Below are 25,685 nucleotides of genomic sequence, written 5' to 3'. Positions count from 1 at the left end.
TGTTTATTTCAGAGATAGAGCGAGCACGTGCACACACAAATGTGGGGGAGGGGGAGAGGGAGGGAGACGCAGGATCCGAAGCGGGCTTCATGCAGACAGTAGAGAGCCTGATGCGCGACTCGAACTCGCAAACCACAAGATCATGACCTGAGCTGAAGTCAGATGCTTAACCGACGGAGCTACCCAGGTGCCCCCCAAAATCAGCGGTTATTAAAAGCATGCACACATTGTGCAAACACCTGATTTCTTCCATTTTCAGGAAGAAAGTCCCTTTACCCAATCAAAAACTAAGGCCACACTGCATGCAAGGCCTCTGTTCAGAAAATTGCCATTTTTAGGAAATGAGAGGAAAGGTGGGGGGGGGGGGTAGGAAAACCTGGGCGTCCTATTTCTAATCATCACTAGCTTTTAAACTGCTTTCACTAATCCTGTAACTTCCAAGAGCAAGATGCTTCTCTCCTGTGGTCGCAGTACATTCTACCGGATTCGGACACCGCTTCCCCAATTTAATAAGGGTGTGAACTTCTCGTTAAGAGCAGCTAGAAAGAAGTCAAAAATAAAGGCGAGCATTAAATATTACGTAAGGTTTTCTTTTATTTAAAAGATCATTCACAAAATACCATATCCATAGATTTACTTTCTGTCATATAGCTGAATGTGTTAAGTGTTTGGAATTCCATTCTTACATTTAAAAGTCAACTGGGATTGATTGCCCAGAAGTTTAGATGAATTTGTTTTGTTCTTAATCTTTTCCACATTGAAGATGTAAGTAGGTCATCTGAAAGCATCAGGTTTGATTACAACCACATAATGCATGTCTTTCTTAAGTTAAGTATTGGTGTTACACAAATGGTTCTTATTTCGGAAGCAGAGGCGGCAGGTGAAGGAAGGAAAGGACAGAGAGTTCTGTAGTTGCTGAGACCCCGGGACCGAGACCCAGTGAGAGAAGCCAAGGACGCCAGCTAGTGACGACCTCTCACCTCCCCCCCACCCCCAAACGGGAGGTCTCTTCCCTGGGCTCTAGCTGCTGGCGGCCCCCAAACTGCTCCCAACGGGACGGTCCGGGACTCGCTGCTGAAAAACCCAGGTTGCTCTCACACACGGGCGTTTAGCTCAGAAGCTACGGCCCAGCCCCCCTGGCCCTGGGTACGTGCCAAACACAGCCTGTGGGGATAGGCAACTGTGCCCCAAAGAGGAGACCTGGGGACTTACAGCCACCTACCAGCTCTCTGAAGGCTCTTGACAGCCCTGCAGAGTAAAACCCTCAATTCATCAAGTCCAACAGTAAAGTGCCAGATTTTAGGCCCATTTTCATTATAAAAGTCAGGGAGGGCGGGAAGCGCAGTATCTCACTGCTACTTACGCGAGGAGCAGACACAGGTAAACACAAGGGAGAGACAGGGACACACACACGACGGGGTCTGAGGAGAGTCCGCGTCTGCACGGGGAGCACGGCCCAGGCGCGGCTCGGCCACCACTGCCCGTCGATCCCCCCGGAGCGCCCTGCCCGGACGGGAGACCGGACGGAGGCTCGGCGCACCCAGCCACCCACGGGAGCCTCCACCTCCGCCGGGGAGGAGGGGACGAGCTTGCACGACGTGCTGACCCAGCCATCCTAGCGTGCGCACGGAGGTGCGCTCGGCCCCCGGCCCGTCCGCTGAGCTGCTCACCGACTCACGCTACCACCCTCTTCTCTTAGATTCCACCTTTGAAAGGAGAGCCTCCGGCTCGAATGATCCATCCGGGGAGGGAGTGACAGAGACAGGGCTGCTTATAAATAGGGACAGGGAGGAATCTGCAAGGATCAACAGATATTTTATCCTTGTTTTGAAAACAAGGTGCCTCAAATTCTCTCTGTTGACCACAGCTGAATAAAAACAAGATGCTACCCAATCTGTGACTTCTTTCTGTTTTTTGTTTTGTTTTGTCTTTTTCCTTCCCTTGGAAGCCACAGCAATACAGAACTCCACATGCAGGTCAGAAGAGAAGCACTGAGAAAAATGAAAGGACCAACCGGGTCTGGCCAGAGTGTCCAAAGTAAAACGAGAAAGCAGGGGGAGAAAAATGGAGCAGCACCTCCATCCTGAGAACGCCCACGGGTGGCTGCCTCTGTCCCTCGAGAGAGACTCAAGTACTGGAAGGAAACAAGGAGCAAGAAGGAAAAAGGACAGGAGGAAAATGGGGGAAGGACTGGCAGAGAAAGAAAGAAAAAAAAAAAAAAGCACAAAACAGGCACTAGATAGGTTCAGCAAAGCCAAGAATGTACTAAAAACCACTTGTTAACTGCTGACATGCACTCACAAGCTCTGTGTTTCCGCTGTAAGAAAGGAGGACAAAGGTCAGGCGCAGGAATGGTGACTGCAGGACCGCTGGTCCAGGGGGCTAGCCAGGCTGTGGTCTTGCTGTGACTCCCCCACACCCCATTCCCTCCCAACCGCGAGCTCATTCTTGCTCCTTGTTCACGACTTCCTCTCTGGGCCTGGCTCCCCCGAAGATGGCAGAGTTGGGATTGGCTACTTGATTGAGGGGCGTGGCAACTGTTCGAGGCTTCAGCTGGAGCCGTGGCCTCTGTGCTCTTTCCTCTGCGGGAGAGAAACCAACGTGGTTTATGAGAAAAGGACCCCACATTCCCCGCCCGGGTGGAATGATCCGACTGAGGCCAGCCCCTACAGGCCAGCCCATTTTCTAACCATCAGGCCAGCCCTGAAGACCCATCCCATCCCCAGACGCTCTGACAAAGGCCAACTTGCTACTGAAGACTTAAGGGGCGGGCCACAGAAGCCACCGTCCGTGGCACGAGAAGGCGTGTGTGTGGGGGGAACAGCCAGCGCACCAGGGCAAGACAACCTCCACCCACAAAGCATCACCGTACCTTCTGTTGGTTCTCTGAAGTCCATATTGGACCCTCGAAGGGGAGGGCCATCTCTGAACCGACTCCCCATTGGGGGGCCTGTTCGCCGGTCACCTGGGCGACTCCCTCCCCTGCCTCCTAAGAAGTCATCCCTGAAGCCTGAAGGAGGAAGAGGACACCGGATTACTTTTTAAGCTACCGTCTCAAAAGCTGACTGTGCAGCTGGCGTGGACTGTTCAATTTGAATTCTTTAGTTTGTCCAACATCGGAAGTTTTTGCAAAAGAGTGCATGGGGTCCAAATGAGAATGTGCTGGGTAATCTCAATGCTAACAGACGTTACACTTCTTACGAAAGAAAAATAAAGCGAGCTGTTTAAACCTCAGCTTGCAGGAAAAGTGGCGGAAACCCCACCCCCTACCTAAGACTATAAAATAAGGCTCGTGACAAACAAAAATCCTCAAAGCCCATCTTATTGTGTCTTCTAATATAAAGCCTCTGATTATTAAAAAGATAAACCTGAAATGTGAAAGTTACAATTTAGAATGCGACACCCAAGAAAAGCCCAGACACGAAGACAGAATAAAAATACGAGGCCACCTCTGGGTGACGCGCCCCGCTTGTCTTGTCTCTGTTGTGTGGCGGGTGTGCAGCACTCTAAAAGCTCGGCACCCGTGTGGTCAACAAGGCAGTTACCCTGCACGGCTCACCCCCTTCGCAGAGCGGGGCTCGCAGAGGAGCGGAGCACCTCGCCCCCAACCTGCGCCACCTCCGGGGGCTGCGAGGGGGAGGAGAGGTTTCCTCCCCATCCCTGCGGGTATCTGCTGGAACCCTCAGCAAAGTAACTGTCACGACAACGGTCAGGAGTGTTCCGACTCTCATCTGTCTGTAGAGAAGACGGTTTTCTACACAGGCTTTGAGAACCCTAAGTTTTCTTCAGTTCTGTATTTCATGGAAGGACTTTCATCTAGAGGGGGTTTAAGCTGACTAGCCTTTTAACAGTATCGCCTACTGAAGGGAGAGTGAGCTTCCGGTAAAAATTTAAGAAATAATATTGTAATTAAACAAACCAGTCCGCCCCCCCCCCCCAGCCCCCAAAGGTGACCACTTTTACTCGAAGGACGGTGCCACTGCTCAAAGCTCTGGAGGAACATCTATCTTCCAGAAGGATCCTGAGCCTGAGGAATATTCTATATATGGTCCATCCACATCATCCGTAGATTTCATATCTGCCCGTTTGTCGACTCACTAGCCTTTGTATGTAACCCTGAAATTAAATCTTTTGGCCCTTCTGCTCTTCCAGACATGCACAGAGCAGTGGAAATCTGAGTCGCCCGACATGCGTGTCTCTCAGCTGAGGTCCAACAAAGCAACACTCTGCCTTCTTGTTTCAGCTCAGACCATAAACAAGTGTCTTTTCAAACTATTCGGTGCCAGGTTTTTGCTCTTTTGGGCTTTTCTTTGGCAATTTCACTGTTTAAAGTGGCCCCGCACATAGAGCTGAAGAGTCGTCTAGCACTCCTAAGTGCAAGAAGGCAGTCCTGTGCCTCACGGGAGAAAACACGTTAGATAAGCTCCATTCGAGCAGAGTTCTGGTGCTGCTGGCCAGGAGCTCCTTGTTAAACAAATCAACAGTATAGGTGACATTAGGGGTCTTTAAACAGAAATACACGCAACAAGGTACGTACTGATCACTCAACAAAATATTGGGACCAGAGGCTCACAGGAATCGGACCCTGTCGTTTCCCCTGGGAACAATGGTTTGGTATCTACTCATCTGGGGTTCTCAGTGATTCTAAACTTAACTCCCCTGAATATGAAGACTCAACTGTTTGCAAGGGTGGTATTTTTCTGTTCTTTAAGGGTGGCCAAGGAATTTGGAAAGCGATCAAGTTATCTGAAACCCAGCTCAGAAACTGAGTTGGACAGTACCAATTTTAACCAAACAAGTAATGAAAACAATCCCCCCCAAAAGATTCAGACCAATAGGAGCACTGATTTGGGGAAAACATATTGGGATGTATACAGTCAGGTAGAAGGTTCTTTATAGAATCTTTTAAACCAGAGCTTACGCTGTTTATTCAACAAGCTTAACTGAGATTCAAACATCTGACTGACATCTCCCCCAATCAACTGTGAAGCGGACCTTTCCGTGGGAGTACAAAAGCTACTCCCCTAGGAGAATAAATTTTGCGACCAGTGTAGCAGAAATCAGCTCACACCCGCACTGACAAGGCAGGTAAGCACGACTGCTACTTAGTCCGGATGCACCCAAGTAGGACAGAAGGGAAAAAACCCAAAACAACAGAAACAGCACGCATCCACAGCCAGTGGCCACCTCATTTCAAAATCTCTTACGACAGGAGCAGGCGAAGATTACGAGGGAAACGCAAGGTCTGACATTACCAAGTATCTTTTAATGAAGTTTGATGACAGATTTTTAGGAGGCACACCGTTCACAAGAACCTTCCAAGTTTTTTTTTTTTTTTTTTTACTTTAACGTACTTGGCTACCTCTGGGGGTGGGACTTTGCTTTCTTCTATTTTTCGGTATTGCTCGAATCTTTTTACAACAGTGTATGTCATTTAAAAAACAGCATCATTTTGAAGAGCAAAAAAGATCTACGTTCACAAATAACGTTCACAAGCATCACTCCACCATGCGGGCACTTCTGGATTCAGACACCTCCAGACCCTGCAGTTTATGCTGAACCTGGTGGGTGGCGGGGGAGTCTCTCTGGCTGTGCTCTCTGCTTCAGAGAGTAAAAGTCCCAGCAAGGGCAACAGTTCCTTAGGTAACTGCCACAATCCCAGAGCCTACACACCCAAGTGCTATTCCTACACTCCCAGTGAATTCAAAACCGGCCGGTCCCAGGCCACCACTCATCAGGCCACTAACGGCTGCACTCAGATTGACTTTGAGAAGACATTTGCTGCGTGTTTCAATCAGAGACTAGCTTATACATAAAATTACAGGTTTACTGGATCATACTGTACTTTTATGAATAAGCTCATTTCTGATTGGCTACAGGATTTTTAGGATTAAGTAATTCAACAGATATAAGCGGTCACCTGTTTAGCCAAAGTAGCACTGGAAATGCACTCGTAAAAATTTTGGTCTTCAACAGCTTGTGCCAGTTCTTCCCATACTTACCAAACACTATATGCCGAATTTTGTTTGATGGGGGAGGGTGACAGGGTGGTTGGGTGGGGCACTGATGTTATCCTCTCATACAGTGGAGAGTGCAGGGTTTATAGAAAACAGACTACTTCCTCATTTTTTACCTGTTACAACTGACGTTTTGATCACATATACAATTTATTTTTGTTAAAAAAACAAAAAAACAAAAAGAAAGTAAAGAGATGATCAACCCTTCAAAGCAGAGGCCCGACATGCAAACCGACCTCTTAAGGGGAGACAAGGAGGCACCTGGTGGTCTGCCTTGGTAAGTTAAGAAAAGGAACAGAGCAGATCGTGTCCACCAAGAAGAGATAGGAGTTCCACGCCCTTCAAAAAAACAAACTGGTCACCACGACTTTAACCATGGAAGAAGGAGCCACCAAGAACCACGGTTACGAGGCTTTCTGTAAGCTTCCAAAACCCCCCCCACTTTGTAGAAGTAACAGTGCTTCTATTTACACAGAGCAGCCAAGGGGATTCCTTAGACAAAGGCCAGATGGGAACTATAGGCTGAGGCATCGTAACAAAAGGAGGTGGGTCGGTCTAACTCGCCCACAGTGTGGAACCTCTCAAGTCCTACACCGAACATTTAGGTTCTAACAGAGGCTTACTGCATGCCTGGGCATCTTTCAGGAAAGTTTCACTTGCGGAATGAACTAAAGGAGTAGTCCGGCCAGGTGGGCTACATCCACAATAAACGTACAACAGCAGCAAGGCCATTGAAAAAGGTTAAGTGGTGATACTTTAAATACTGATACCGGAATTGAAGTCATCCCGGGAATCCCATCCACCTCTAGATTCTCGAGAGCCACCCATTCCTGAGGACACACAAAAAAGATAAAGGTGAGGTCGTACCATTACCCTGCTGCACACACATGGCAAAATTCTTCGGGAAGAATCACTCATGTGATGAGAAGTTCAAAAGAATTGTAAGAGTTTTTGTTGCCAATAGGAAAAAAACAAAAAACAAAAAAACAAAACAAAAACAAAACCCAGGCTTGTGGAAGCACCATCCATTCTAAGATTTTTCCACGTTTTTAAAAGCTCACAAAAGCCTATCAGACCGGCAAGATAATTCTAGTAGCCTTCAACAGTTGTAACCAGTGGGCATACAGTAAGTGTTATGTTCAGTTTTAGAAGAACCAATCACCTCTGTCATCTGGTCCACCTTTCCTGAAGCCAAAGCCACCTTTATCCTGTTTTCTGCCTTCTGCAATGTCCACACGAAGCGACCGATCACCCAACAGCTGATAAGGGGAAAACAGTGTAAGTATAGGCAAGAAAAACATCTCAGCTGCTGACACGACACAGAAAAACTGAAGATACTTACTGCACCATCATATGTCAAGGCTTCCTTAAGGGAATCCACCTCATCAAATTCTACATAGCAGAAACCTGTAAGAGAAACAAATCCCAATTTCCTCAAGGAATTCTGGGTTAAGACACAGTGGGATCCCCGTCTCTCCCATTTCCCCACTTTTGTTGCATCTAAGTGACAGCAGGCTAGCAGAGCCTAAAAGAGAGATTTTACTTTTCGGTAAACAAAATACTTGACTGGTATTCCTCCCTCTCAATTATACTCTACCAGAAAGTGCCAACCAGGCATTGAAGTGGCAGCTGTTTTTATAATGCTTTCTTTTTAGAAGTTTTAACCATGACATTAGAGCCTTTCCTGGGCCACTGAAGAGCTGACTTCTGAATGACTTTAGCTTCTCCCTCAACCTCCAACAGTTTCCACGCCCCTTCCTCCTCGCAGCCTGGAGTCTCAGTCTGCACTCGGCACACCCCTTGCCCCGCTTTGCTCACACTGCGCCCTGTACTACACCACACCCTCCCACCGCACCCCGAGTGTCCCCGTCCCGTGTGATTACACCTCACCTTCAAGGCCCACCAGACTACAAATGCTCTGAAGGCTTGGGTCCAAACTCTTCCTGTTCACCATTTCCCCACCAACTACTTGCAACAAGAAGGTACCGCTTGGCTGGAAGAGTCCCCCTGCCGGCCCCCTTAAATGGATTCACAATGGTCTAGAGTACTTGTGGAAACCACCTCCTGTGCTCAAAGAGGTCACAAGTGCCCGGTCACCCATCTCACACCTCAGAGCTGCGGAGGGATGACCCTCCGTCTGATGTAGAAACTAAAACCTGCTGCTACTGACTCAGCCTGAAGGCTGGCCTTGACCACCCGTTCCTCCCCTCCCCCAGAAGCCCGAATTCCTAGCGCATCTAGGAGGCACAGTGGGTGGGCCTGACTTTCACAGGCTGAACAGGTACATTTACTTCTGTTGTTAGAGCACTCGTTATTAACAAGGCTTCCGGTTCTAAAGCCAAGAACACTTCCAAAACGGTAAAAGCGCCACCTATACACAGAACCGCTCGGATGAGCAAAACCTCTGCTTCTCGCACAGCTAGTACTTCCCCTTGGATGTTCTTCTGGATAAATAACGTAAACCGCATGCCCTTGTACCTCGCGCCATGCCCTAAACAGAGGGCACGTTTCCCTTCAGGGACTCCGGAGAGCTAGATGATGATGCTCACGTGACTCTTCCTGCTTACTGCTTCCCGGCTCACGTGCCTTGAAGAGACTACTCTACAGACACGAACTTTACCCAAAATTTGAGCCAACCCTCTCCCAGACACGCTCCCAAATCACAAAGATACAGTGATGATATTTGTGAGGTTCTCTTCTGAATTCTGTACAAATATTTTAGATCACAGGAAAACGACAAAGAAGAAAGCCACGCGTCGGTGAAGGGGAGATGCACCGGCAAAGTCCTCTGTGCTGTCTGTTCATCTCTCTCCCGGGGAACTCCTTTACTGGCAGACAGGACTGCCAGTCAGGCAAACAGCACATTTACTCGGGCATATATTGCACATTTCTACAAATAAGATCACGTGTAACACATTTTCCCCCAAGTAGAACCGAAAGCCTCATGGGTTAAAGGGCTATGCGGGTTTCAGCCACTTGGATAAACACTTCCACAATTAAAGCCCTCTGGTTCCCCACCATTTTGGTTCAGACCCTCCCTCTACGAGAATATACAGTACGGACTCCCCCAAACTCACCTTTAAATTTGTCTGTGTCTTTGTCTCTGACTAGCCGTACACTCCGTATGCTGAGATCCTTGAAGATAGCGTCTATGTCGCCCTGAACTGTATTAAAAGGTAGGTTTCCTACATACGCTGTGTAGGGGGGCTCTGTGGGCAGCTCCTTCTGGCTACGGGAACCATGGCCACCGGCACTGCCGCGGGACCTGGAGGGGAAACAGACAGGATTCAAGTCTACTTGTCCCAGGCCAGGACAAGGGTAATGTCTTCCGCTCAGCCATACCAGTCATGTGAACGACTCCACCTGATTGTACAACAGCATCTTGAAATTATCGAGAGTACCCCAAAATATCACTTATGGAAAGGGTACCTATCGTTTGGTGACAGAAACGTTATTTCCTACTTACTTAGACTCAGTATCTGCGAAATGCTCATGTCCTAAAACCTTAGCAAACACCCTCCCTCACACCTGGCAGCTACCACACGCAGAGATGGACCGTCCAGACTTATCACACTGTGTTCACAGGAAGATTTCCAAAGCTGCTCCAAGTTTAACCCATTTGTAACGCACCTGCTCCCTGCTGCTGTCAGATTATGGATAACACAAGCTGGGGAAGGGCAGAGAGAAAGGCGGACAGAGGATCCGAAGCAGGCTCTGCGATGGCAGCAAGAGCTCGATGTGGGGCTGAACTCAGGAACCGTGAGATCATGACCCGAGCCAAAGACAGACGCTCAAGCAACGAGACACCCCAGGTGCCCCTTAAAACTCCTCTCTTAAAGGAGTTGCCTCACAACACAGATCTGCTCAAAGCCATCCTTTTCGCAGGGGAAGCATCAATACAAGTCACGGAAAGTAACTTGGTTTTTGCTAGGGATAACATGAAAGAAATCCGCCATCTTTCTTGAGATAAGTATCATCCTTTATGACATTTTCTTAGCAGAAGAACAAAATCACGATGTAATTCTTAGATGGCTAGAATTAAGCTTAGTAACTCAAAATTCTGCTACTTCCCAATAGGAAATTCTACATTTTGTTTTCAAGTGAACTGCATCCCACCTGCTCTCACTCCCCCCACCCCACCAAGGTGAGTAAATGACTTGTTTTTGCGCTTCAATACCCTTCACAACGCCACTGTTTTTTGTTTTTTTTTTTTAAAGTGTATTTATTTTTGAGAGAGAGAGAGAGCAAGAAAGAGGAAACGAACCAGGGAGGGGCAGAGGATCCAAAGGAGGCTCTGCACTAACAGCAGAGAGCCCGATGTGAGGCGTGAACTCATGAACCCCAAGATCATGACCTGAGCCGAAGTCAGATGCTTAACCGACTGAGCCACCCAGGTGCCCCTGCAATACCACTGTTATTATCTCAATAACCCGAAGCCCTAAAATACTTTCAACGAGATACTCTGAGACTGAATACCGACTATATAAGATACAATAGATGCAAACTTTTGAAAAACTATCAAAGCACACGATGAATTACAATTAATAACTTGAAAATCATCTATTACTAAACATCAGGTGGAAACAGTCCCTTGCCCTCAAGCAGCTCAAGGTGAGCGGCACGTGTAAGACACAAACAACTACATTGGCACACACTGCCTGCATGTTTGTGTGTATATGTACGTATATACAGAAGGTGAAAAGCCACAACGATTTTTTAAAACCTTAAGGTGAAGGGGAGAATGGAGAGCTGGTAAATTCAGCAGGTGTATGTCTGATGACTCAGGAAGATGGAGGAAGGAAGGCTTGCTCAAAGGACACATGGAACATTTACAGAACTTATGCAGGGCCCAGAAGGTGGAGTCAGGGCTCTGAGTTCAGGCAGCCAGGTGAGCCTGGATAAGGACCAAAGGAAGGAGGGTAGGTAGTGTTAATCAGATGGCAGGGGCATGAAGAAGAAAGCCGCAGGATAAGAAGCAGTTTCTGGCTTTGGGGAAGATGGCAGAATCCTGTTTCAAGCAAGCAGTATTTTAAGAGCTAGACATGTGGAAACAACCAACCCAGCCCATTAACCTGCTTATTTCACCAGAGCCTCACAAAACTGCCGGCGGCTTACTATTCCAGATTTTCCCAAGAATCACCACAGTCACCCTGCATACTACCCTATGTGACATAGTTCTATGGGACTTCAGCATGTCTTACAGGACAGGGCAGCTGGACTGCCTGTAATTTGCCTTCAAATTTACTGTCTCCAACGGTTACAAAGCGAGAAGAGTGGAAGTCTCCAGTGTGCCAGCAACTTGAGACCAGGGCGAGGGGACAAACCCCAGAGAGTGCATATGCATGTAATAAAAGGATACATCCAGTCAGCAACCCACCGAATAAAAAAAAACCCCAAATGTCGGCAAATTCTGAGCGAAAACTCCCATGATACCTTTTGACAGTAACTGAAGTTTACAAGAGACTATTGTCTAAAGCTGTGTTACTCCAAAGCACTTTCTAAAACAGGTTAAAAACAACACAGGCAGAGAAGACTCATTTGACACCTTTCTCAGCTTGGTGTAGAACCTCTTCCAAATGACCTCTGTCTCTCTCACTTTCCTCGTCTGTGACTTCATAAGTGTCTCAAATCTTTCTTTTACAAAGTTTAAAACCGACCATAAAACAACTCATAAATCCTAATTGCTTTATAAAAGTTTAGTAACAATCCAAAGCATTACGGGAAGACTAAGCACGCTCCAGGCTACACTGCTGTGCAGAAGCGGGTGGACAGGCTGCCGTGGATACAGAACAGATGAGCCAAAGAGCAGGCCGGCCCCCCGTTCAGAACAGACACCTGAAGGTCTGCACTGCAATCCCCCAGGCTGTATTGCACCCCCTCCACTCAGCATCGATCCTTCCGGCTCATTACTGCTTCTGCTATCCCTTAGGGACAGTCCACTGCTTTTTAAAATAACATATTCAAGGGGCGCCTGGGTGGCGCAGTCGGTTAAGCGTCCGACTTCAGCCAGGTCACGATCTCACGGTCTGTGAGTTCGAGCCCCGCGTCGGGCTCTGGGCTGATGGCTCGGAGCCTGGAGCCTGTTTCCGATGCTGTGTCTCCCTCTCTCTCTGCCCCTCCCCCGTTCATGCTCTGTCTCTGTCTGTCCCAAAAATAAATAAAAACGTTGAAAAAAAAAATTTTTTTAAATAAAATAACATATTCAAGTTTTAAAGTTTGAGACAGAGAGCAGGGGAGAGGCGGAGAGAATCACAAGCAGGGTCCACACTGCCAGTGCAGAGCCTGATGTGGGGGCTTGAACTCACAAACCGTGAGATCATGACCTGAGCCAAAATCTAGAGTCAGATACTTAACCAAGTGAACCACCCAGGCGCCCCAACATATGCAAGTTTCAGAGTAATAAATTACAACCTCGGTAACTTAGGAAATCCAAATTTCAACTCCAAGCATGAACAAAATCCTTTACAGAAAAATCACTTTTCTTTACTCAAATCATGTCTATGAGGTACAGAGGGCACAAACCTAAGACCCAGTCCCTGCCCTCAAGGAGCCGATAATCCAACTGACAGGGTCCCGGCATCTGGAAAGGAGAAATCAAAGACTGCAGGCAATCTGGGAGACAGCCACAGGGAGCAGGGTCCGCAGGGGTGAACAACAGGAACCGGGACCCTTGCGTTCCCACAGCACACAGGGAAACACTGACCTAACAAGCTGGTTTGCTGTGAAGAAGCCTGTGGGAGGCAAGGAGCCTGGAGGGAGGGTTGACTGTAAGAAACAAGATAAGAGAATATTAGGGCCGGGATCAGCTCCAAGAAGTAGATTCAAGAGAGAAGTGCTCCAGGCTTACTTTCCAAGTATAAGGGATAAGAAAAAAGGAGGGATGCACGCTAAGCTCTTTTCTAGGAAAGGGTTTTATAAAGACTTCCAGAGGCCATCAGAAGCCACACCATAATTTAATCACTGTTGCTGTTCCTCTTGAAAAATCAAGAGGGAAGCCAAGATACCCAAGTACAGAGTATTAACCTCTCTGGGGTATTTGCAACATTACATGTTCTCCTATTAAGTCTAGGTTAGGGACACAGTATCCTTAGGGCTGATCAACAACTCTGGTCTTTTAGGTCTCTCACATTCCACCCAGAAATACATACTAGCATATATTACACTGTTTCACGCATGACACCATGCTGGATCCTGTATAAGTATCCCCAAAAAGATCGCCTTTGTAAGATTAAAATACAAGGAAACAACAAAGTCCACTGAACATGCTTAAAAAAAAAAAAAAAAAAAGTCATGGTTATGATGTGCAACCCATTTGGTTTCTAGAAAATAACCAAAAAAAGGTTGAGCTCTCAAAAGCCAGGCCCTCATTTCAGTTTTATCTTACCTACTACTAACATCTTACATTACCAAAATACACTAATTAAAATCACTGAACCAATATCGATACTTTACTAAAGCTCAGTTTATTCAGATTTCCTTAGTTTCTACCTCAGGTCCTTTTTCTGTTCCAGGAGCCCATCCAGCGCCCTATTACATTTTAGTTGCAATTGAGGTTTTTAAAAACTAGCCCCAGACAACTTGGATTAAAAGCATTTCATTTCCAAGTAGATCTCCCTCTCCTAAATGTATGCAGTCTCCAAGGCCTTCAATGGGCATTCACAATTAAACCCCTTCATCTTGATAACTGGCATTACTGAAGGATGGGCAAGAGAGCCTGTGGATGTTTCTGATCAACCCTGGGATCAATGATGAACTCTTCAATGAACCCTTTCTCAAAGAGCTCTTTCTGTTGTGAATGGTTATCTTCATAATTCAATCCCATCTGCAGGATTAAAAAACCCTTGCAGGGAAACGCAGGGTAGTTCTAAGGCAGGAATTCTGTCTCCAGAACTATTACGGTCTCTGGTACTCAGCAGGGGTGGAAGGAATGAAGACACAGGCCTAGCAACGCCTCCAGGATCACAAATAACTTCTTCCACTAACATGAATATTCTTTCTTTAAAAAATTTACTTATTTTGAGAGAGGGAGGGGTGGGGTGGGGGAGAGACAGGTCAGTGGGGAGGGGGCAGAGAAAGACGGAGAGAGAGGGAGTCCCAGGGGGGCTCTGTGCTGTCAGTATGGAGTCCTACTCAGGCAGGGCTCGAACTCATCAACTGTGAGATCCTGACCTGAACTGAAATCAAGAGTCGCTTAACTGACTGAGCCACCCGGGCGCCCCTGGGTATTCTTATTTGGGAAAAAAAATTAAAATATAAGAGAGGATTACATGTATTTAGATGACATCTCTAATTAGGCACTTAAATGTTTTTCAAAAAAAATTTTGGCTACGACCAACAGCAAGAGAAACATCTTTACGCCGCGACTAAAAACGTGCACACATATATACCTGCCTGCACAGTAGCTATACAAGTAACAAAAAGCTTCTCAACAGTACAAACTCACAGTATAACATACACTATTCTCTATTTCATCTTTCAAAATGCTTGTCAGGACCTCTAAGTTGATCTCATCTACCAACAGGAAAGAACAGGCAGTCTGAAAGCCTTGTTCCAGAACAGGGAGCACAAGGGGGACTTCTGGTTTACAGTCTTTCTGAAAATGTTTCTTACTAGGAAAAAGGCATTTATCCCAATGTACTAAAATTTTGGACTCCCACACATTAATGAAAGCAAATAAACGGATTATTAATATAGTAGCTTCATATGGTGCAAAACATTATTCAATCCAAAGTTCCAGATTTTTCAGAGGAAACAAAATAAAAATCTCAAGCTGTTTATCGGTCCTCAGAGAATACTGCCACAAAAAACATCTGTCTTGAAGCTATGATGTAAACCATTTCTATGGATTAGTTTTGAACTTTATAGGCCAAGAGTTCTTTTCCCTATTTATTTTATTTTTTTATTTTAGAGAAGAGACAGAGCACGTGTGCAGGGCAGAGGGAGACAGAATCCCAAAACCTGGGACCGTGACTTGAGCTGAAAATCAAGATTAGGATGCTCGGGGCGCCGGGGTGGCTCAGTCTGTTGAGCGTCTGACTTGGTTTCTGCTCAGGTTGTGATCTTACAGCTCGTGGGTTTGAGCTCCATGTGCAGGTCCACACTGACAGAGCAGAGCCCGCTTGGGATTCTCTCTCTGTCCCTGCACGGCTCACATGTGATTCTCTCTCAAAACAAATAAACTTAAAAAAAAAAAAAAAAAAAAGAGTAAGACACTCAACCTACTGCCACCCAGGTGGCCCAGGAGAGCTTTTTCTAATTTAGGGTGATTATTTGAGATTTGACATTCTACATACTATCAGCTCCAATTCATTTTATTATTTTTTTAACTTTTTTCTTAACATGTATTTATTTTTGAGAGACAGAGCAAGACAGAGCCCAAGTGGTGGAGGGGCAGAGAGAGGGAGACACAGAATCCAAAGCAGGCTCCAGGCTCCGAGCTGTCAGCACAGAGCCCGATGCGGGGCTCGAACTCACTAACCGCGAGATGGTGACCTGAGCCGAAGTCGGACGCTTAGCCAACTGAGCCATCCAGGTGCCCCATATCCACTTCACTTTAAAGAAAACTTCACATTTTCATGCGATGTTCAATTTTATGATCTACAAATAGCTTATGTTTCAGTTATTTAGAGAACAATAAAATGCCAGATAGACCACCAGATAAAAGCTAGAATTCAAAGGCATACAAAACTAACAGTTCTTCTCCATTTACTATCTGAAAAACTGTGAATATCACACTAACACCACATATTAATTATACCTTAATAAAATTAAAAATACTTGAAAAATCATAAAAATCTGTTATTTGTACTAACAGACAGATATGTACTAAGATGCATACCTATTAACATTTATTAATAAGTGTTTCTGCTAATATCAAATTTATTTTAACCTCTAGTTGCCCTACACGTGATAGTTACAAGAATTAGGCAAAGGGGGGGGGGAGGGAGAGAGAGAGAGAGGGACAGAGGGAGGGAATGTTAAGCAGGCTCTATACTCAGCACGGAGCCCACTGTAGGGCTCAATCCTGGGACCATGACCTGAGCTGAAATCAAGAGCTGGGACACTCAATCGAGCACCCAGGTGCCCCATCAGATTTAGTGGGCACAATGACCAAATGCAATGGGCAAACTTTGGTCCTGATTCAAACAAATCAGTTGTACATCAAAATTTACGAGCTAATTAGAGAAATCAAATACTTATGGGGGAAGGGGGGACGGCTGGGTGGCTCAGTGGGTTGAGCATCAGACTTCAGCTCAGGTCATGATCTCAGTTCATGAGTTCGAGCCCCGCGTCTCCGTGCTGGGCTCCGTGCTAACAGCTCAGAACCCCCACCTCCTCCCCCCCCCATTGGATTCTGTGTCTCCCTCTCTCTCTGCCCCTCCCTGGTTCACACTCTGTCTCTCTCAAAGTAAATAAACATTAAAAAAAAAAAAAAAAAAACTTCCTGGGAAGTTTCAGATGTGGTAGTATCATGGTTATATTTTTAAAAGTCTGTGCCTTTGAAACTCATACTGAAGTACTTCTAGATGAAGTGAGACATCTAAGATGTGCTTTAAAATAATCCAGGCGGGGCACCTGGGTGGCTCAGTCGGTTCAGGTCATGATCTCACAGTTCCTGAGTTCGAGCCCCGCGTTGGGCTCTGTGCTGACAGCTCAGAGCCTGGAGCCTGCTTCAGATTCTGTGTCTCCCCCTCTCTCTCAAAAACAAAAAACAAAAGACAAACAAAAAACAAAACAAAACTTTCTTAAAAAAGGTAAATAAAATAAAATAATCCAAAAGCTTGTGAGGAAAGTGAAGGGAGGAGGTACAGATGAAATAAAAGGTGTCACTTTAAAGAGTGGGTAACAGGTACATGAGGTGGATTAGTATTGAATTCTACCTTTATTTGTACTTTAGATTTTTTGTAATCAAATCTTTTGCAGATTCAAATAGGCCAACTATATGAAGTAATCTTTGAGACAACTGCACAAAACCGAACACGAACTGGGTAACAGAAAAACTGGTTAAAAAGAAACCCCTAGGGGCGCCTGGGTGGCGCAGTCGGTTAAGCGTCCGACTTCAGCCAGGTCACGATCTCGCGGTCCAGGAGTTCGAGCCCCGCGTCAGGCTCTGGGCTGATGGCTCGGAGCCTGGAGCCTGTTTCCGATTCTGTGTCTCCCTCTCTCTCTGCCCCTCCCCCGTTCATGCTCTGTCTCTCTCTGTCCCAAAAATAAATAAACGTTGAAAAAAAAATTAAAAAAAAAAAAAAAAAAAAGAAACCCCTAATCAGTTAGCAACATGCATGTACTCAAGTTTTAAAAGTATTTTCAGACAGAGAGACGGGAAGGCTGACTGGCTTTAAAATATTCTATCCCAGGACGCCTGGATGGCTCAGTAGGTTGAATGTCTGACTCCTGATCTTGGCTCAGGTCATGATCCCCCCCCCCCCCTTGTGGATCGAGTCTGTGTAGGGCTCCATGCTGGCTGTGGAGCCTGCTTAAGATATTCTCTCTGCCCACCTCCCACTCTGCCCCTCTCCCCCAATCGCATCACGCTCTCTCCCCCAAAAATAAAAAAATTCTATCCCCTCCCCACAATGGGGGAGACTGATGAAGACAGGAACAGCAAAAAGGTTTATAAAGCTAAATGAATGGAAATGAAGAGTTGCTCAATGGGCAGTTTCTGAGTATCACTGCGAACACCAGTGCCACTTAGAAATGGTCAAAGTGGTAAATTTTATGGATACATTTTACCACACACACACACCCTGAAACAAATGAAACCAGGGAATGGTTACATGGGTTTGATACACTGGTTTCCACTTCTGTTCACATGTGAAAGTGTTCAGGTTTATTTTTCTAAGTTTATTCATTTTGAGAGAGACAGAGCCCCGGGGTGGGCGCAGGGGATGTGAGCAGAGAGGGAGAATCCCAAGCAGGCTCTGTGCCATTAGCACAGAGCCCAACGTGGGGCTCAAAGTCCTGAAACCATGCAGGACAGAAATCAAGACCGCGACACTCAACCAACTGAGCCACCCAGGCACCCCTGAAAAAGTTTAGATTGGTGTTTAAGTGTTACATAAAACGAGCAACTGGTAAATTCTGGCCTAATTTAAACCACACTGACCTTCCTCCATGAACAGAAAATTAAGCTCAAGGAGCAATCCTTTAATATTCTCGGGTGGCCTCTGTAAACACTAACAATGTACTTCCTGTGGTCCTAACTGTGCCTTCCAGGACCACACCCTTCATTTAACAGTCCCCCAGCGCCTTACTAGCTGCTACTTGAGACCTGCACTGATCTTGCAACTGACCCCACAGTAAACCAAGGCTGGGGCACCAAACTACACTATTACTCATGCTTCATCATGGAGTATTTGCAGAGAAAGGAGCCTACGAGCTTCAAAACACAATGTCCCTGATAAAGCAGTAAAAGTGATTAATTTTACTAAATCTTGACCCACTTTTTAATATCCTATGTTTTGAAATGGGGGCAAAGCATTTTTGCGGCTTATAGAAATGTGATGGTTTTCTCCAGGAAAAGCATTCATGCAAGTTTACAAGCTGAGCTAGCTACGCTTTTCATGGAACACCATTTTTACCTGAAGAATTATCAAACTACGACTATTCATTTTCTTGAAAATGAAGTGAGCCTGTCCTTTAAGGAAAACGAACAGTATCTGTTGCCAGTGATAAAATGCGGGCTTTTCAAGCAAAAAATAAAGTTTTAGAAAACTCGTATTCATCAACATAAGTTTGAAAGTCTCACAATCTCTGAAATTTTTCTCATAAAATCAACTGTGGCATAAATAAACATCATTTGGTACTGTATAAGAAAATGTACTAACACTGGGAAGATCTGCATAACTCAATGAACTGATCTTTTCCAGATAACCAATGCCTCATGTTACAAGATCATGAGCAGGTAAAAAAAATCCCTTTGAAATATAAAATGATCAATGGACTTTAAAGAATAGTATGAAAAGTTTACTAGATAAAGTTTCAGATTCCACACTGCAACTAACTTTTGCAGAAACTACCACTTGTCCAGTTTTGGTATAGGAGCAGAAAAAAAAATACCCACAATTATCTGAAAAGGCTATTAAAATACTACTTTTTCCAGCTGCTTACCTGTGTAAGGCTGGATTTTCTTCATGTATGTCAACCAAAGCATCCTATCTCAAGAGTGAATACAGAGGCAGGTATGTAGGAGAAACCAATTATCTTCTATTAAACCAAACACTCAAAGGGCTCCAAAAACGCAGCTGATTAATTACAGAAGAATAGTGTGCAGAACAGGGGAGACGATAGTCTCCATCCACCCTACACTGAATACAAGACTTAACTGGAGGTGCCACGTTTTCAACGTAGTATCTTTTCAATGTAGTATCAACATACTGGAGCACATCCAGAGGGCCCCATCAAGAACACTTTTTTTTTTAAGTTTATTTATTTATATATAGAGAGAGAGCATGTGCACAGGGCAAAGAGACGGGGGGGGGGGGGAGAGGGAGAGGGAGGGAGAGAGAGAGAGAGAGAGAGAGAGAGAGAGAATATCCCAAGCAGGCTCTGACCGTCTGCAAAGAGCCTGATGCCAGGCTCAAACTCACTAACCACAAGATCTTGACCTGAGCTAAAATCAACAGTCAGACCCTCAACGGACTGAGCCACCCAGGCACCCCCCCACCCCAATTTTAGAAATCACAACATGGGGAAAATGTCAAAGAACCAAGGACATTCAATTAAAAAAGACAATGTAGGTATTACAGCTTAAGTTCTATCAAAATCAAGCAATTACACTTATTTCGTGTGCAGGTCTAACCAGATGTACAACTGAAAGGCAGGGGCACGGCATGCTGTCCTGTCCAACCCTCTCTTCTACTTCTAGGGGAAGCTGGAAACTGGAAGATGGGAGTCTAATCTAGGACTGATACTGCCCCAACACTGTGTTTACATGTTTCAAGTTTCTGGGAAGACTACTTGACTTAGTGGGACATCCTCCCAGAACACTAAAGGTTAACTTCAAATAGAAATATACGTTTTAACAATATACCAAGTCAGTCTTTAGAAATCTCAGAAGCATTTGCAATAAATATTTCAAATATAAACTTTGTAACAAACCAATAATCTACAAGAAAAAATTAGTTACCACTCATTTACAATATAGCACTCTTCATAAAATGCTTTATGCCTATAGAATAGATTTCTCTTGGCTTTAGAAACAGAGCCAGGAAAGTAAAAACTCACTCGTTAATCCAATAGAACTTTTCCCACTCTTTTTTTTTTTTTAATTTTTTTTTCCAACGTTTATTTATTTTTGAGACAGAGAGAGGCAGAGCATGAACGGGGGAGGGGCAGAGAGAGAGGGAGACACAGAATCGGAAACAGGCTCCAGGCTCTGAGCCATCAGCCCAGAGCCTGACGCGGGGCTCGAGCTCACGGAGCGCGAGATCGTGACCTGGCTGAAGTCGGACGCTTAACCGACTGCGCCACCCAGGCGCCCCGAACTTTTCCCACTCTTACTGATGCAAGGGAAATATGATTAAGTGTACCAGACACTGTGCTGCTTGCTTTGGACAGCACACTTAATATTCCCAATAAATAGCTCTACAGAGGAGTTTTTATCTTACATGGGGGAAACTGAGGCTCAGAGAGCTAAAGAACTTGTTCCAGAGCACACAGCTAATACACGGCTCAAGGCTCAGATGACCCTTAAGCCCTGTCTGCCTGATTCCAAAGCTGGGGCTTTTCCTCAAACTGTGTTAGAGACTGTTGGTGAAACCAAGTCAAGCATCTGTGGTAACGATTTTCATAGAAGATAATGATTTGGAATCCAGCATTTGGGAGGCTGGGGAGTGGAGAGGAGGACGATAACCCCAGGCCACCTGGCATTTGGCAGGCAAACAGGATTTTAAGATAAACTTTTTTAATACTTCTACGGATCCTACCATGACTAGTGCAAATAGCTACCACTGTTTATGCCCTGCTTTCTTTCCTCTTATTAGTCTTAAAACATGCTTAGAGGGGCACCTGGTTGGCTCCCTGTCCAAATGACATCTATTGATTTCAGCTCGGTTTGTGAACCCAGGGTAGTGGGAACAAGCCCCTGGGTTGGGTCAGGCTCCATGCGTGGAGTCTGGTTTGGATTCTCTGATTCTCTCTCTCTCTCTCTCTCTCTCTCTCTCTCTCCTTCTGTCCCCCTCCCCGCTGCTTGCACACTCTCTCTTAAAAAAAAAAAAAAATTAGAATTCCAGTCCCCCCTAACTGGAACTTGATAAAGAATACTTAGTGGAATTTAAGAAACAAAACAGATGAACATAGGAGAGGGGAAGGAAAAATAAGATAAAGACAGAGAGGAAGGCAAACCATAAGAGACTCTTAAATGCAGAGAACAAACTGAGGGTTGCTGGAGGGGTGCTGGGTGGGGGGGGGAATGGGTTAACTGGGTGATGGGCACTAAGGAGGGCTCTTGTTGGGATGAGCACTGGGTGTTGTATGTAAGGGATGAATCACTAAATTCTACTCCTGAAACCGTAATTATACTATATGTTAACTTGGATTTAAATAAAAATGTAAAAATAGAGAAATAAAAATCTAGACTAAAAAGAAGAATACTTAAAGGTGTAGTTTTAGTAGGTACCATTTTCAGCAATCTCGATTCTTGCTACCTCCAAGTTCCAATCTAATTCCCAGAATTGATGGTTTTAGGCTGGAGCACGCAAAGGCACGTTATAGTTAGAAATGTAAAAGCCTATTACTCTCCACTTTATTGCCAATGGCCAATAAAATTAAAACCCAGGAAAGAAAATTTAGCAACCTACAGAACAAAGTACACTCAAGATCTAGTACAATCAACTCTTGGTAATTTGGAATTGTGATTTGCTTTGCTTTTGGGGGCAACAATGCAGTTCCAGGCTCTGTCACTGGCCGCCGGGGACATTCTCAATGGGTTGAGAAAATAACCGCTTAACACCGCTTCCTGACAACAGCACTGGATATTACATACAACACAGAAGACAATTACAGGGAATGTATAATTATTAAAACCAAGCTTTTAGGTTATGACTGCATTTCACACCTGCTATTCCTTTCACCTGTTGACCCAAGTGGTTTACAGTTGAGACCTCTTACTCGCTAAGGTGTTTTAGACCAAAGGGAAGGGTCCCTTGGTACAAAAGCACCAAACAAAGCAATGCAAAACTGGCTTCCCCGAAGTGACAATCTTCTACAATGCCTAAGCACTGTATGTGAACATAAGCAAACAGCACTGAAACATCGATGTGAAACATGGTTCAAGTAACAGTACAAATTATCACGGAAGGTTACCCACGAGCCTCTACCATCTTGCTGAATTTGTGAGGAACCAGAAACTGGTGAACTCCAGAGCTGATGAAATTAAAGTAACATTGACTCTGGAATAGGAAAGCTTTGCCCCAGACCTCACTGCTACATGTCTGGTCCTTTGTAAAGTTTCTGGACTCACTCCGGACCCTGTCTAAACGAGCACACAAATTCATCAATGCGTTTTTAGGACTGCTTTTAGGAACTGAGTGGCATTTCCCATGTACTTAAATGCGACATCCACTAAAAGTCTGACTAAAACACCTCAAGTCACCAGAGCAGCTAGCAAATCTGTCGAAAGGCGGCGGGGGTGGGGGGGTGGGAGGGGGGGCAAAAAAACCACAAAAAACCCCCACAATAACCAAACACCAAATCCCAGATTCAGGATAATATGACTAACTTATTCTAGTCCCGAACCAACGAAAACTCCTTGGATCTGCCTTAAATCAAACCACTCTGTGTAAGAGTTTTCCTGGGCACTTTTAATGTTTCTTGAAACTAAAGAAAAAAAAATCCCAGTTATTAAATTTGAAGATGACTTTAAAAGCAAATTTGATGTCTACGAACCTACCCCAAAGGCAACAGTTTCACATGTCATCCAACATCCATTTCTTTTTTATTAGCAAATAAAATATTCTTTGAAAGAACAGGTGGTTCCACCTTCCCCAACTTCCATATTCTAGTGTCATGAGTAATATTAGGTACACTCCCTAACCAAAACAAGCCTTTGTTTGAGCCAGTCCCAAACCAAGGTATTAAAAGATCATTCTTCACCAAACAATGATACTTTTGGGATTGAAACCCAGGAGACTGGACAGCTCAGTAGGTACTATTGTGGTGTTATCCTGGGAAAGTAATCCTTTCTGTAAAAGTACACAAAGGCCAAGTGTGTCCTTGACAAATAGCAAGATGTTTATAGTCTGTCTTCTAAATTCTGCATAAGGGAACAAAAAAAAAAAGAAAGAAAAAGAAAAAATCCAGCGCGGATTCCCGAAATTAAATACGCTAAGTTTCTTACTCACTAGTGAAGTATTTCTCTTTCAAAGGGGGTGTCTCAATTGTATACAGTCTGTAAACGACCAGAGTCAGAACGAGGCTAACTGCGATTCCTTCTCCAGGTCAGAAGGAGAAACTAGGGAGAAATAAAATTTCCTGCCAGCAAGCACGTAGCACCTGCCAATAAGACACTGACCCAGCACACAGAAAAATTAAAAATGTTATTATGTGTTTTCTTTTGCTTGGTCTCCCCCTCCACCGGCGTGAATCGGACCGCTCCCGGGCTCTAGCCGCCAAATCCCTGCCTCACACATCAGGGAAGGGAATCACCCCTCTCGCCCTCCCGACCTTACCCAGTCGGCTGGCCTCCTGACGAAGCGGGCCAGAGCGCCTGCAGCGCAAGCAGAGAACAGGAGGCCGGGACGTGGACAGAGACCCGAGCGGGGCAGGCTACGGCCCCCACCCCGCGCTGCAGCAGAGCCCCGCGCTGGCCCTGCCGTACTGGGGGATGGGGCTGGAAGCGGGAGCTCGTCCTCCAAGGCACTCAGTGCCGCTGCGGCCTGGCCTTGCGGCCAAGGCACTGGAAAGACGACAGACACGTCGGCGGCGGGAGACACAGGGACGAATCTGCGCCGCGAGCAAGACGTGGGGGAAACTAACTGCCGCCGCCCCCCTCCCCGAGCGCGCCATTTCTAGGCCCCGGCCCTCCAGGCTCCTCTCCCAGGCCTCCGCGGGCCGAGCCGGGCCCCCTACCGCCCGCCGCCCCGGGTGAGCGCGGGAAGGCCGCCGCCCCGGGGCCCCTGACTCCGCCCGCCCCCCCGCGCCCGGCGGGGGCCCGCGCCCGCCAACCTCACCCTCTGCCGCCGCCGAAGCTGCTGTAGGCCCGATCGTCGTAGGTATCGAAGTCCGCCATTTGCCGTCTCCGCTCCGAGAGGAACCAGGGTGAGCGAGGAAGGACCCCGCAATATAACTCCCCCCGCCCCGCCGCCGGGGCTGTCCGCCGCGCCGCCTGATCGCAAATCGCACGCACGCACGCGCGCGCGCGCGCACGTACGCCGCGCCGCGCCCGGCCTGGGCCGACGGGCCGCTCCTGGCCCGGCGCGCTCTGCGGCCCACGTGGTGCGGCGGCGCGTTGGCGGGGCGCCCGGCCTTGCGCCCCCGCCCATTGTGTGCTGGCCCCCGGGCTTCACCGCAGCCGCCGGCTGTCCCCCGCCCCGCCCAGCCCGTGCGCGCAGGCCGGGCCCTCCCTTCGGGAAGCTGGGGTGGCTTGCTCCGCGGGCTGTTCTGGGACCCTGCGCCCGGCCGGCTGGACTGCCTGCTGTCGCTTAGCTTTTCGTCCTCCAGACCTGGCAGCCCCCCCCCCCCTCTCCGGAGGCCTGCCCCACTTGGCCCTACTCCGACACCCTCTTCTCGGCCAAGGGGTCGCCCGTCCACACCAAAGTAAGGGCCACCTCCTCCAGGGAGGATCCTCCCCCCCCGCCCCCACCCCGAGCTGGGCACTGGCTGAGAATGCACTGGAACGAAGGGCCCTGAAGGGGTGAGATGGGGGGTCAGGATCCGAGCGTGCGAGGCGATGGGAGTGCAGCTAGGAATCCTGACTTCTGGGGTCTGTCTACTCGGGGCTTCGGTATTGGCGGAGGGCAGGGGTGTTGAGATTAGAGTGTAGGTTGCTGAACTAGCAAGAGTCGGCGCATCTCGCTTTTGCAGAGGTCATTGCGCTGGGAAAGAATTCAACCCGGACTTGAATTTCATCTAGCTCAAGCAAAGCTTGGATATGTAATGAGAATTAATTACAGTGGTAGTTTCTCAGACACAATTTAAAAGAGCCTCAGAATTTTTGCAGTGTATGCCCAGTACTTTTATATTTAAGCAATTTTTGCTACTTTATCCCAGTGCTGAGATTGACAGAGCGGCTATGAAGTCATTTTCTGTTTTCGTCTCTTCTTATTTACAAGTGATAAAACCACTTTACTATGGGATAGACCCCAAGTAACTGGGGCTCCACCTCTTACTAGCTGTGTAACTTCGAGCAAGTTACTTAACCTCTTTAGTGTCTCAATTTTATCATCTGTAAAAGGGGAGGATATCACCTACCTCTTTAATGTTGTAAAGATTAGATGAAGAAATGTTGGTAAAATTCTTGGTTCACAATAATCTGTTTTGAGCACCTGTCTCCTATGTGTCTAGCATCATTATGGCTAATTTGGTTTCTTCTCTCCTTGCCCATTTTGAACTTGGACCCTCCCTCTACCTCTCTGCCCCATAACTCCATTACTCTAAAAACATAAGTGCCCTTGACTAAATGAAAACCTTATTGTTTCTTCTTATTTATTTTCTTCCAGTTTTTTGAGA

The 25,685-nt window shown here is 46.5% G+C and overlaps 1 protein-coding gene across 2 annotated transcripts; it reads right to left on the bottom strand.

The window, feature by feature from the left end:
• Nucleotides 1-574: 574 nt before the first annotated feature.
• On the bottom strand, nt 575-24,286 carry EIF4H (eukaryotic translation initiation factor 4H). Of its 2 annotated transcripts, XM_047089219.1 has the most exons (7): nt 24,188-24,286; nt 9,095-9,282; nt 7,360-7,424; nt 7,180-7,276; nt 6,788-6,847; nt 2,873-3,010; nt 575-2,582 (listed from the first exon to the last, which is right to left on the bottom strand). In XM_047089219.1, exons 1-7 carry the CDS (start codon nt 24,244-24,246, stop codon nt 2,443-2,445), a joined length of 747 nt encoding a protein of 248 aa, XP_046945175.1. In that variant the 5' UTR covers nt 24,247-24,286; the 3' UTR covers nt 575-2,442. The 2 variants fall into 2 exon arrangements, with proteins under 2 accessions (XP_046945175.1, XP_046945176.1); XM_047089220.1 differs by lacking the exon at nt 6,788-6,847.
• Nucleotides 24,287-25,685: the final 1,399 nt, after the last annotated feature.

Source organism: Lynx rufus, unplaced genomic scaffold, assembly GCF_022079265.1.
Source record: "Lynx rufus isolate CCGP_SWC_20201006 ecotype Redwood Valley unplaced genomic scaffold, mLynRuf1.p SCAF_27, whole genome shotgun sequence".
NCBI lineage: Eukaryota > Metazoa > Chordata > Mammalia > Carnivora > Felidae > Lynx > Lynx rufus.
The sequence above is the reverse complement of the archived record's forward strand: the minus strand, read 5'-3'. Positions and strand labels throughout refer to the sequence as shown.

Coding starts and splice junctions, on each gene's coding strand:
- EIF4H (XM_047089219.1), bottom strand. CDS start 24,246: ATGGCGGACTTCGATACCTACGACGATCGGGCCTACAGCAGCTTCGGC. Junction 9,283..24,187: donor AGCTTCGGCGGCGGCAGAGG/GTGAGGTTGGCG, acceptor TTTCCCCTCCAG/GTCCCGCGGCAGTGCCGGTG. Junction 3,011..6,787: donor CCGGGATGACTTCAATTCCG/GTATCAGTATTT, acceptor TTCCTCCTTCAG/GCTTCAGGGATGACTTCTTA.